The 11,889-nt window shown below is 44.0% G+C and overlaps 1 protein-coding gene and 1 long non-coding RNA gene across 2 annotated transcripts; one reads left to right on the top strand and one right to left on the bottom strand.

Moving 5' to 3' along the window:
- Window positions 1-2,652: 2,652 nt before the first annotated feature.
- LOC118314031 lies at window positions 2,653-5,912 on the bottom strand. Its single transcript, XR_004794567.2, has 2 exons — window positions 5,749-5,912; window positions 2,653-5,303 (listed from the first exon to the last, which is right to left on the bottom strand). It is a non-coding gene; the product is annotated as an uncharacterized LOC118314031 (long non-coding RNA).
- A 41-nt stretch (window positions 5,913-5,953) lies between these two features.
- Window positions 5,954-11,242, top strand: klf9 (Kruppel-like factor 9). The gene is made up of 2 exons (XM_035640112.2): window positions 5,954-6,783; window positions 8,698-11,242. Exons 1-2 carry the CDS (start codon window positions 6,375-6,377, stop codon window positions 8,973-8,975), a joined length of 687 nt encoding a protein of 228 aa, XP_035496005.2. The 5' UTR covers window positions 5,954-6,374; the 3' UTR covers window positions 8,976-11,242.
- Window positions 11,243-11,889: the final 647 nt, after the last annotated feature.

Raw genomic sequence — 11,889 nt, 5'->3', positions numbered from 1 at the left:
ACTTAAAAACACAGTTTTAAGGGAAATATTTGAAGCCCGTAGCTCAACTGAACATTAGGGTTTCTCAGACCTCAGAAAACTGTCTCCAATTAAGTTAAATCTGTGGAATTTAACCCAGTAATTATAACACAAATATAAATTGCATTTTGGACACACGGGAAGTATGGATCACGTAGGTTGGGCAAATCAGGGATGACACAAATAACCTGTGAGATTATAAATATGATGTTGTAGCCAGATGATACAGACAAAGGATCCTGTCTGCAGTTCCCTCAACAACAGTGTAGGTTACAGTTTGTTTCAGAGAGGAAAGGTTGACACTAAGTCAATGCTCAGGGATACATTACTCCAGTGATGCAAGAGAGTAAGACAAGAGTTTGCCTTCAGCAGAAAGCTTCCAGCGTAAACACTGTGCTTTATGAGTGTCACCCAGAATCTTTGGGGATCATAGATAATCTATACATTTTGTATGTTACGTCGTCGGGAACGGCAATAGCTAATGAATGATCGTCTCCATATCTGATTGACTCGTTCACCCATGGAAATTTTAATTTAACATCTCCATAGTGCAAACTATTTATTCCTTTATAGGTTCGTGGACAGTTTTGATAAAGAGGGCTTTGGTCAAGCATAGTCGACCCCCAGTTGAAACCAAAATTTGCCAAACCAAATGGAAGTGAGCCGAGTCTTGCTCTGCTGACCTGTTGTCTACTCAGCTGTGGCAAACAGGTCAAACCTTTCAGCTTTGCATGGCCAAGTATGAAAGCATACATGTCCACGTATACGTAATTCTTTAAAACGCTTTATGATATGTTGACATGGCCTTTTTGTGGATGGCATTGACGAGAGGTGAGCATGCGTGTGTGAATGTGCGTGTACGTGAACACTGTGTGAATCCAGAAATGTAGATCACAATACTGAAAGGGAGACATGATGACACAACACAGCCCAACAGAATCTCAATGAACATTCAATACAAATATTCTCCTGTACTGTATCTTACAGTATTTGTGGAATCATGAAAATAATCAACAGATCTGCTTCCCTCCTATTTCACGACCTCTAGCTCATAAGATAAAGAGAGTTTCATGCACATGTTTTTGTCTGCAATAATTGCTGATGTTGTGCTTCAGCAACAGAAAGGGACTCAAACACCCACTGGTCACACTTTTCTGTAACGGGCCTTTAAATGCATGCGGTTCTTCCACTCAGAGTGTACAGAGGCGACCTGTAAAGACGATGATGATGATGATGATGATGAAAGAAAGATAGAGAGAGATTTTAATATGAAATCAAAGTAGTGAGTTATTTGGATGCAAATACAAATCTGTATTCTTCAATGTGAATAGGATCATGTCTGGCATGCATTGTTAAATAAACGATTAAATACTGTAGATTGGTACTCGCTGTCTTGCCTGTTTTTACTTCACCGGGATCTTTAACCTGTCAATGACTCGTGTGTGTGTGTGTGTGTGTGTGTGTGTGTGTGTGTGTGTGTGCGTGCGTGCGTGCGTGCGTGCGTGCGTGCGTGCGTGCGTGCGTGCGTGCGTGCGTGCGTGCGTGCGTGCGTGCGTGAGTGAGAGAAAAGCAAACACAGGAAGTTTTCGAAGAAGGAAAAGTCATCATGTTGCTTTAGACGATTATTAGATCATCGATCATGATGTTAGCTAGAATACAAACCATTATAAAACTCATAAAACAACAAAGCCATGTGTAAACAATCAAGTTCTGAGCCACATCACACAAGCTGCTGAGCAGCGCACACACACGCACACACACACACACACACACACTCTGGCTGCTGGTGAGATGAGTACGACAGGTGTTGTTGCATGGGGGACAAGTTCCTGTTTTTCCCCTTTTTTTTTAACTCATCCGCCATGAGGCAGTAACACAGTGTTCAGCTGATTCCTTAGGGGGAAAACATTCATTTTAATTACTCAATAGGAGGGAACCTTGGCGCTTTCTTGGATTTGTATATGCAGACATGCCTCAAACAAACTCCTAACCAAACATTTCTTAAATGCATTGTGTTCAAATGTGATGAGCAATGAACAATTATTCACGACGATTGCAACTTTTTGTTCGTCGGAAACAATTGCTTACTGACGTGTGACATTTTACAACATTGCAAGTTTCTTGCGGTTCGCCCCTTCATGCTTTACCACTGGTCCTCAGCTCCGACTGGCCGAGTGGCTTAAAGTCTGTGGAACATATGTTAAACACGTGTCAGTATGTTAAAAAATTTAAATCAACACATCTGAATTCATGTAGTAGGTGCTGCTTTGCACAAAACTTTGCTTCGTCCTGCTTTGTGGACACAATAACATTGACGCCTCTGTACCTGCACTGCCTGTGTTACAAAACAATCAGTGCTGTTGCCCCGTGCTACTGTTTCTTTTTGTGAAGCAATATTTTCACAATTCCAGTGCTGTATTGAAATGCACCATCCTCTTAGATACAGCTGTTTAACTGAAATTAAAAGCAGCAATAAGACACTTTAAAACGTGTTTGTTCTGAGCAAAAGTATCTGTCCACATGTAAACAGGTGCCAGGTGAAGGCAGTGGAGACAAAAGGTCAATTATTTCTGCATGCAGATGTGGTGATGAAAAAGTATGAAGTAGCCTGAAAAAAGGAAACACCACATAGCCTACAAATAAAAGCCTTGGGTAAGGCTCATTTTATTTGGGTTCACGCCACTGCAAGCACGTTCCCTGTATATGATCTATTTCTACACGGTCCTTTTGGGTGAAAGTGCAGCCACGGAGTGATTAACACTGTAGATTGAGGCTTCACACTCCGTCCTGTTGTGTCCATTGTGCGCACAGTGCAGCAGGGGGGCCACTGACCGAACCAGGACGTCCTGTCTGTCCCACGCTCTGTCCGCCTGCGGGTGCGTGCGCGGGATCATGTAAAGGCGAGCCTGGCCGGCGGTGGTGCGTCAACACGTCGAAGGGAACATTCTGTCCTGAGATTACGCATGTGCCACCTCCTCCTCCTCCTCCTCCTCTGTTACAGCACACGCACACCCAAAAAAAAAAAAAAAAAAAGTATTTCACTTCTTGGCACACTGTGTCAGTCGGTGTCAACACAATAACATGACCCAGATGCGCCTTCCTGAACTCCTGCACTTCTGTGAGAGGGGAGATGTGGGGCAGCAGCGACACAGGCACCTCCTCTTTCACAGAAATGTTTACTGCTCTGCTGAGAGGAGGAGCTGGAGCAGGAGGGAGGCTGCAGGCGAGTCGAGTCCGGCCAAACCCCCGCGCGCTAACAAGAGGGGTTTTTGTTTTTCCTGGAAATCTAGGGATTCTGCCACCAAAGGGGAGGCGGAGTTCCAGTACGGGACGATCCGGGGAGAGGGGCAGAGTCCCTGCGGTGTTTCTGCTGATCTGTTATTATTATTATTTCTGCCGTTTTCCTGAACCTTTCTCCCTGCACATGTGTCTCAGCTCACAGCCCACCGTGTGCGCCGTGATGTGCACATCGGGGACAAATTCGCTGCAGTGCAGACAGGATTTAGCCTCAAGGGCAGATGGTTTTTATGTCTTTTCTTAACAGCTGTTTATTAGAGAAGTGACACTTAAATGGTGAGATGTAATGTTACATTCCCACAGTTTTGGCATCATCAACATACACAGATACACATCTGTGGCATGTAAGGACCCATACTTTGGTCATACGAAAATGCACTGTGTGTGTGTGTGTGTGTGTGTGTGTGTGTCCTGGGTGAGGCATTTGTCCAAAGGAAGTCCACACAGTTCGTGTCGAGGAATAAGTATTGCATGGCAGCGTTGCTCAATCCTACTCCCACAGAGCTGAGTAGGATTTTCAAGGAAATTTGGCCACGAATGAACCACACACTGCACTGCTTTCCTTTTTTTTTTTTAGCAGTGGGTCCTGTTACAGTTTCAAGTAGACTATATATATATATACATATGTGTGTGTGGGCAACTCTGAATATTCAACTGTAAGATGCTCTCTCTTGACAACAAACAGTCTCCAGAACCGATTGTTCAAATGTGCGTACATCCGTACAAATAAAACACCATTAACACTTTAAATAAAACCGAAGGTGCATTATAACCTTTAATAATGCACCTCAGTCTACAAGAGTTACATCTATATCGACCAAATTGTCATATTGGCTTGTTAGGAGTTATGCTATATAACCGACCCCATGCACACAGAGTTTGCACTGGCACTGAGGGGTTCAAGTGCAGCTTTGGGGACAGCTGAGGACAGCGCTAATTTAGAATCAGACCATGGTTGCGGAACTGGGGCACAGAGTGAGACCTGTCTGCAGCTGAAGCATTATGGGACAACAGTGGCAAATCACATGCACCGCTCTCCATGACACAGATGAACAGCATGTGCCATCACCTCCGTAGTTATATGGCAGCTCTGGTTGCCACTGCAGCTGTTGACACATGGACGTTACCCATGTGACCTGTGAGGAACCGGGTTGTATCACTAGTCACAGTGTCTCAAATTGTTCTTCCAAATACGCAGGTATCATGAACTTCGACTATTTTCACAAGGCATTCGCGTAACATGAAACCCGAGACCTGCACAAGGCCAAAATCGCAGGTCAATCCTCTTCATTTTTCATTGGCACCGGCAAATCAAACCCTGTGACATTTCTGCTTCTATTGGAAATAAGCATATACAGAAAGACTGCTTGGTGGCCATGCCTCAGGTTTGAACGTGGCCGGTAAGAGCAGGGCAGGTAGATTAGGAGCTGTGGGACACACAGTCAGCCACGACAGCGCTCTTTACCATCCACACGTCGAGCTGCAGCCTGTGGCCTACATGCACAGCAACAACAACCACCAAAGTATTTTTAACGGGTCTGTGCAGTCATAGACAACAGGGATCTAATCTGTCGTCATGAAATATGCAGCCGTCGGGTTACCGAGTGCGCCACCTGCATGTGTGGGCCTATGGAGCAATCCTATCAAAATCTATTGTTGTTTCCTTTCTTTTTCCCCCCTCCTTTGTTTTTTGTCCGAACGAAATCAACGTTCATTCTACGGAAATGAGCGGGATCTTGTTTATTGTTGGATCAAACTACATGTAGATCCACTGATGTATCCGCTACAAACCTGACACTTAAAATCACATGGAACATTCAAAGTAAACAGGCGTCCACAACTGCGGCTTCTCTCACGCATGTAGGGCATTTTAGGTAAGAGCAACGTGGGACTGGGGGCGTGGCTGTGATGGTGCATTCAGGTGCCTCTTTGACGCACGTCGTAAATACACTTCTCTTCGATAGGACTTGGCCTGCTAACAGGAGTTCCTATTCATTGAAGGGAGAAAAAAGCAAAATAATAACTTTGAATAACTTTGGGACACTGAATAGAACATAATTTGACAGTTATTAAATATAAAATGAACGTAATAATAATAGTCTAATTTGTCCCTCTTGTTTTGAATCAATAAAACAGCTCATAACTGTTCCATCATAGCATCAAATTAATGAAGTAACAATGAACTAAATTTGAAAAAAACACACCCATTGTTCAATAGACAACTAAGCAAACACATAGTTTATATTAATTTACAAATATAGCACTGACATATGTTCATAGTTGTATTTGATAGATGCACTCAGTTATTTGTTTTTCTTGTTCAGTTCAGATTAATGCAGTGGTGAAATGATACATATTTTGTTAACATTTTATCCTGTATAAATCTTATTTCCATTTGTAGACATTTTTAAATCTTCTTGTGTGTATATATACCGTATTTCCCGGTCACCTTGAGTCCCTGAAGGCAGCATTAGTGTGGCTCAGCCCTCTGTGTCGTCTGTGATTGGCCAATCGACCCGTCACTCGGTCGTGTGAATAAGCGATTCCACAAAACGAGTCACGTTTCCCCTCGGCCAATCACGGGCGCGCTTTATTATGACACGGCGGGATTCCGCGAAATTGTTTCTTGGAGTTGAGAGAAGTGGTGCTCGCAGTGAAATAGGACAAGTTGACGCATGTGTGGCAGCTCACACAAAGGCGGAATAAAAGCAGACACAATAAGCTCAGCCTGCGGACGCTGTGTTTTTAATCGATCGGTCTTTTTTGGGGGGAAAGGTGCAGAAGGAGAGAGAGAAGAAGAACCGGGAGACGATTCAAACTGCTGCCTTTCCTGGGGGGTGTTTATTTATCCGCCGTGCTGCCGCAACAAGAAAACGCAGCCCTTGCGGAATAGTCACATTGAAGACGACACGTGTGGACGGTTAACCGCATGTTTCCTGGGAGGATCGCCGTCTGATCGCAGACTGTTTAGTTGTTAAGGTTTCTTTTATTAAAGAGGATCCCAGGACAACTCTCGACATCACCACAGTTTCTCTCCTGCGTCCGGATCAGCTCCAGTGATGTCGGAGGTCAACGTCTCCGCAGACGGTGTCCCCAGCCGGCCGCCGGGGCGGACAGAGGACGTGCTGATCGAGAACCAGGAGAACAGGACTCTGCTGATGGTGGCGATGATTTTACTGGACTTGAACAAGTGCAGCCCCGGTGCGATCAGCGCCGGCGCCGGCAGATGTCTGGGGGGCAGCGACGCCGGTGGCGCGCTGGAGAAGGTGGAGCGGGGCGGTTGCCGGTTGAGCGCCGGGGACAGCCGGGGCCCGGCGGCGCCCAAACAGTCCCGGAACAAGGCGGCGGCGGCGGCGGCGGCGAGGAGGCGTGAGTCGCCCGAGAAGAGGCACTGCTGCCCCTTCGCCGGCTGTGGGAAGGTGTACGGCAAGTCGTCCCACCTCAAGGCTCACCTGAGGGTCCACACCGGTAAGTGGAGGCCCCGCGCGGTCCGACCGGAGAGACACGCCTCCGATACTGACGGGCCCGGTTCTGTTGACGACAGCGAAACCGCCCCGCGTCACCTTCTGCGTCACCTTCTGCACTTTTGCCCATATCTGGTTTCCGACGCATGTTGACGTCACTGTTAAAAGTCCGCGTCGGGACACGTCGGAGGAGCTGATGGGCCGAAACAGTCCACATTCAATGTAATAATCACCGTAAGAAAGAGGTGAAAGAAATAGTTGTAGAACAGGCCTACAGTGTGTGTGTGTGTGTGTGTGTGTGTGAGTGAGAGAGAGGGACACGAAGAGTGTGAGTGAGAGACCACATGTTCATGTGAATGATTAACACAGATTATAGGAAAGGTGGCCCCGTGAAGTGGCCCCTGCTGGTGGGGTGTGTGACTGACCGACCGGCCCGTAGCGTGCCGCCTCCCCGTGTTTGTGATGCATGATCGCACACACCGAGTTCAGTTAAGGTTAAGTCGTGATAAACATCTGAATATCGCCTCAAACGGTTGTTTCTCGTGACCGAGTGCGAGAGACGCGTCGTTTGGCCTCGGTGTAAACTGCGTGCGCGTCGTGGCAGATGGCGAGTGTCGGTGTCGTGGACATCAATTTATTGGCTTATGATCCACATGTAGGTCACTGCGACACTGCTGTCCCCACATGTACTTGTCCTCAGATATCAGCCTCCCTGCACCACCGCTTCCTCATACGTCACTCCCGCCCCCTCCCCTCGGGTTGTAAACAAGAGAAAACACGTGGTGCAATGAAGCACGTGCAGGAGGAGGAGAGGGGGGTTAGCCATTTTTTCCCCCCCATTTCTTTTTTTAATTTTTATTCAGGAGGCCCTTATCGTGACTCACTGTTTTTAAATCAATTTGTTCTGTTTATTGTTCTGGGAAAATACTGTTTATGGCAGAAACATTTCCATAACTTTCATTTGCCACAGGAAAAAAACCCAAGGTAATCACAGATGGCAGACCCAATCAACATAACGTTTCAAAAGAGAATTGCCTAATTCTACATGACGCCGTTGTCAAGTTAGCTACAGATTTTATTCTTTGAACCCACAGGGCTATTGAAAGAGGACCTCTAAGAAAAATTTAACCAAATAATGTGCGCAGTTTCCCAAGTTATGGTCATTCAAAACATCATCAGGTAAAACTGGTACTCTAAACTAGTGACCTGCAAATGCGTGACCTTTTGACCTATATTTCCTGTGAGAAGATAATGCAAAAAGATGACATCATGGGTCAAATCGGATATCCAAAAGGTCTTTCAATAAGCTTTCCAATGCAAATGGTCCATCTCAATACGACCATATAAGATAATATATTTTGGGGGTAAACGGTTAAGAATGATGAGGTTAGATCGGATGGTTCATCCTAGTATTCTGTTTGGCCCTGCCCACACCGGTCTCTTTTTAATAAAAAAGCATATTAAATATTGTTTCATCATCCTGATACTTTGGAATTTATGAGAATATTCAGACCTTATTGCTGAGTTGGGGCGTCAGAGTGTATTTGTATCAGGGGAGCAAACTGACCCCAGACTAAAATCACTAAAGTCTAATTTCTTTGTCTGTAAATGACATTTTAGAGGGGAAAACTTTTTTTTTCATACTTATTTAAAAATTATTTTATTTGGTGAAATAACAATTCGTCAGTGTATTTTTTTCTCTAATTTTATAACCTTAACCAAATGCTGTCAAGGGAAGTGTTACCATTTAAATAATCAAAGAATAAGATGTATTTATTGCATATATTAATTTTTTTACATACCGTATTGTAGTGGGGTCTGCCGACCAAACAACGAGTAAGAACATGACTGTTGACAAAGCTCATTATATCGATGCAGGCAAAGTGTAGTAACACAACATGTACGTGTGTGTCCTCAGGTGAGCGCCCCTTCGAATGTACCTGGACCGACTGTGGCAAGAAGTTCTCCCGATCAGACGAGCTGACGCGCCACTATCGCACGCACACGGGCGAGAAGCGCTTCAACTGTCCATTGTGTGACAAGTGCTTCATGAGGAGCGACCACCTGACTAAACACGCGCGGCGGCACGCGGGCTTCCATCCCAGCATGCTCCAGGGCTCCAGTGCAGCCAAGAGACGCCGCTGCTCCGAGTCTGTGTCCTCTGATTCAGGAGACCAAAGCCCTGCAGGGGTGTGAGACACGCCCACATACTGTACATATATATACAGTGCATAAAGGTACATGTAGTAGATACCGAGGCGTACACAAACATGGACACACCCCCATGTGTGATGTGTGTGTGTGTGCACAGACACACAAATCCTTTCCAGACAGACAACCCAACCTGCCAGACCACTAGTCAAAGAGATTTCCTGCTGTGCATGAAACATTGTGCATCAGCGAACGGAAACCTTTTCAACCAGACCATAATGAAAGTAGAGCTTCCCCCTCGTGTTCCCTGACGTGACTGGTATGTACTAAGGGTTATTCAGGGTCAATCGGACAGGTCTAGTTGTTTTACCATTTGTAATTATCTAATTTGTGTTGTGAGACCTTTTTTTTCTGGAAGAATCCACTGTCCAAGTGTTGTCCATGTACATATATACAGTCGTTTTCATAAACACTACATCTTTTCGCCTTGCAGTCACAAGTTACTTTCAGACGTGTACTCGGGGAAATTGGGTCAGAGTTTGCCGTCCACACATGGAGAACGCAGCGGAAGATCGTCCGTGTCAGACACGTTCACAAACGGCAGGGTCATTTCCGGAACATTCGGGCGAGGGGTGGCACCTTGGTAGAGAACCCGCTCCTTCATAGAAACGTTTCTAGGGGGCAGGCAGGAAAAGTTCAGAAAATGTCCGGAGCAACATTTGCAGACATTTGCGTTCGCACATACAGCCCCTCAGGAAAAGTTCAAGAAAATGTATGGACTTCAGTGCATGACTGAAAGCAGCTACAGAAGAGAACAGGGAAACAAGTCCAGTAAATCTTACGAGATATTCCCAATGCGTCACAAATATTTGGGAATATTCCTTTAGCGAATGTTATTATTACACACACACACACACACACACACACACACACACACACACACACACACACACACACACATTCTTACAATTGTACAGTTATTCTTCAGTCACAAGGCACATGTACAGTATTGCAGTGTTATCATGTAAAAAGATTAAACAGACCACCTTCCAGAGGTATTATATACTCACTATACTGTAGTTAAGTTGTATTAGAGAGTAATAAGACAAAGATACAATGTAGAGAATCACAGAGCTTTGGTATTTAATAGACATTTGCTTGTGGACTTAGTAAATCAGGTCAACTGTGAGCCTGTAGGTATAAACAGAGTGTTTCCCATGTTGAAACATAAATGTTGTCACATCACGTCAAACCCGGGAATAATTGCACCATAACACCTTTTTTCAGTGCTCGATACAAGACCACAACGCACGAGCGAACCTCACGAGTGAATAGGTGTCATTTCTTGTGTTTCTTCATCAGGCTCGAGCTGTGTCAGTGGTGCAGGGAGAAAAAACATTAACGGGTTAAAACCTTTAAAAGTGAAGTGGGAACCTTTTCTCTTGTCTTGGATAAGACCACAGTCATCCATGTTTGTTAAAAATGTGCAAAGTATAAAAAAGGACGTCTGTGCCTTTGAAGGGTTTTTGTAGCAGAGAGGGATTTTTACATTTTCAACCTTTGGGAAATACTACACAAGTGAACATGAGTCAGAATATTTATGTTGATATTCAAAACTTTGAATATCACAGACTGTCGTTTTATATACAACCAGCAGTGCCAGTTGCTGTACATTGAAACTACGTTTTGTTTACTCAGTGTCCGGACTGCAAATTATCAGGGAACTATGTGACGCATGGTCATTTCAGTTGAAAACGACACCCCCTGGTGGTGATATGTGAGCACAACATTTCTCAAAACAGAGAGTCATAAAACCTTTTTTAATTTTCTGTCCCAGCATTTTAAGTCGAACTCTCATGATTATTAAGTTTGTGAATCAATGAATTCCATCATGTAGCATGTTTGTTTTTACTTGTTTGGTTCAATGTTTTTTCTGTCTGGTATCTTTTATAATATTACTAATGGGATGAGAAGTCTTATTGGTCTGCTACAGGAGCCAGAAACATTGTCAACGTCATTAATTTTCTTTTTATACATAATGCATTTAAACATCCAGATAGAGTGTGAAGTCAGGTTGACCCTTGTACATACAAACTACATACATTTGTTAAGTGAAATGCAGATTTTCTTTTCTGTCATTAATACGATACTGTATTATGTTGGTGCCTTTCGATCAGAGCCCTTCCTTCTGATGCTACTGTACTGTAATCAGGTACTGTCAATCCAGATCCCATGTTATCGCAATATACATACTGTAGCTGTATTATAAATACTGCTTTGAAGTTTTAATATTAAACTGATTTTTTTTCTTACTAAATATGTGCTGGTTACTTCTTTCACACACCCATATCTGACACGATTAACACAGAGTTTACAGTAATTTCATAGATTAAAAAAATCCAACAGTAGGGTAGAAAGGGAGTGCTCTATTAGCTCTGTGTTTATTTGTTTTCATACACCGCACATAATAACATTGTTAAATACTGTAATGGAAGTGTTTAAAATACAAGATCATTTAAAACAAAAAAAGACAACCAAAAAAGAAAACAATCATCACCCATGTCAAAATGAAAGTAAAAGCACAACTTGTTAGACAGCAAATGCTCTTCAAATAAACCAAAAGATGGGAATAAATACACGTCTGCTGAACTTCTCTGTACTTAAGGCATACTCTAATTGCAAATATTCAACCTATTTAAGGGACAGAGAGGGTCACACACGAAGGATATTAGTGCTCAAAATCAAGTCAATAAAGGCAAATAGATGCCTTTCTCCCTCTTCATTTTGGTTCTGTATGTCTGTGTGCGTGTGTGGGTGAGTGAGAGAGAATAAATCTTTGTGTCTGAACCTGTGTGCTCCCTTTATGACCCGTACATAGATAAAATGGGGAGGAGTCCCTTTGGCCCTGATAACACAGGGCTCACAAGAGCATCATGTGTTAAAGGGTGGTGCAACGATA

The sequence above is a fragment of the Scophthalmus maximus genome, chromosome 19 (genome assembly GCF_022379125.1).
Source record: "Scophthalmus maximus strain ysfricsl-2021 chromosome 19, ASM2237912v1, whole genome shotgun sequence".
Classification (NCBI taxonomy): domain Eukaryota; kingdom Metazoa; phylum Chordata; class Actinopteri; order Pleuronectiformes; family Scophthalmidae; genus Scophthalmus; species Scophthalmus maximus.
This window is presented reverse-complemented; position numbering and strand designations above follow the sequence as displayed.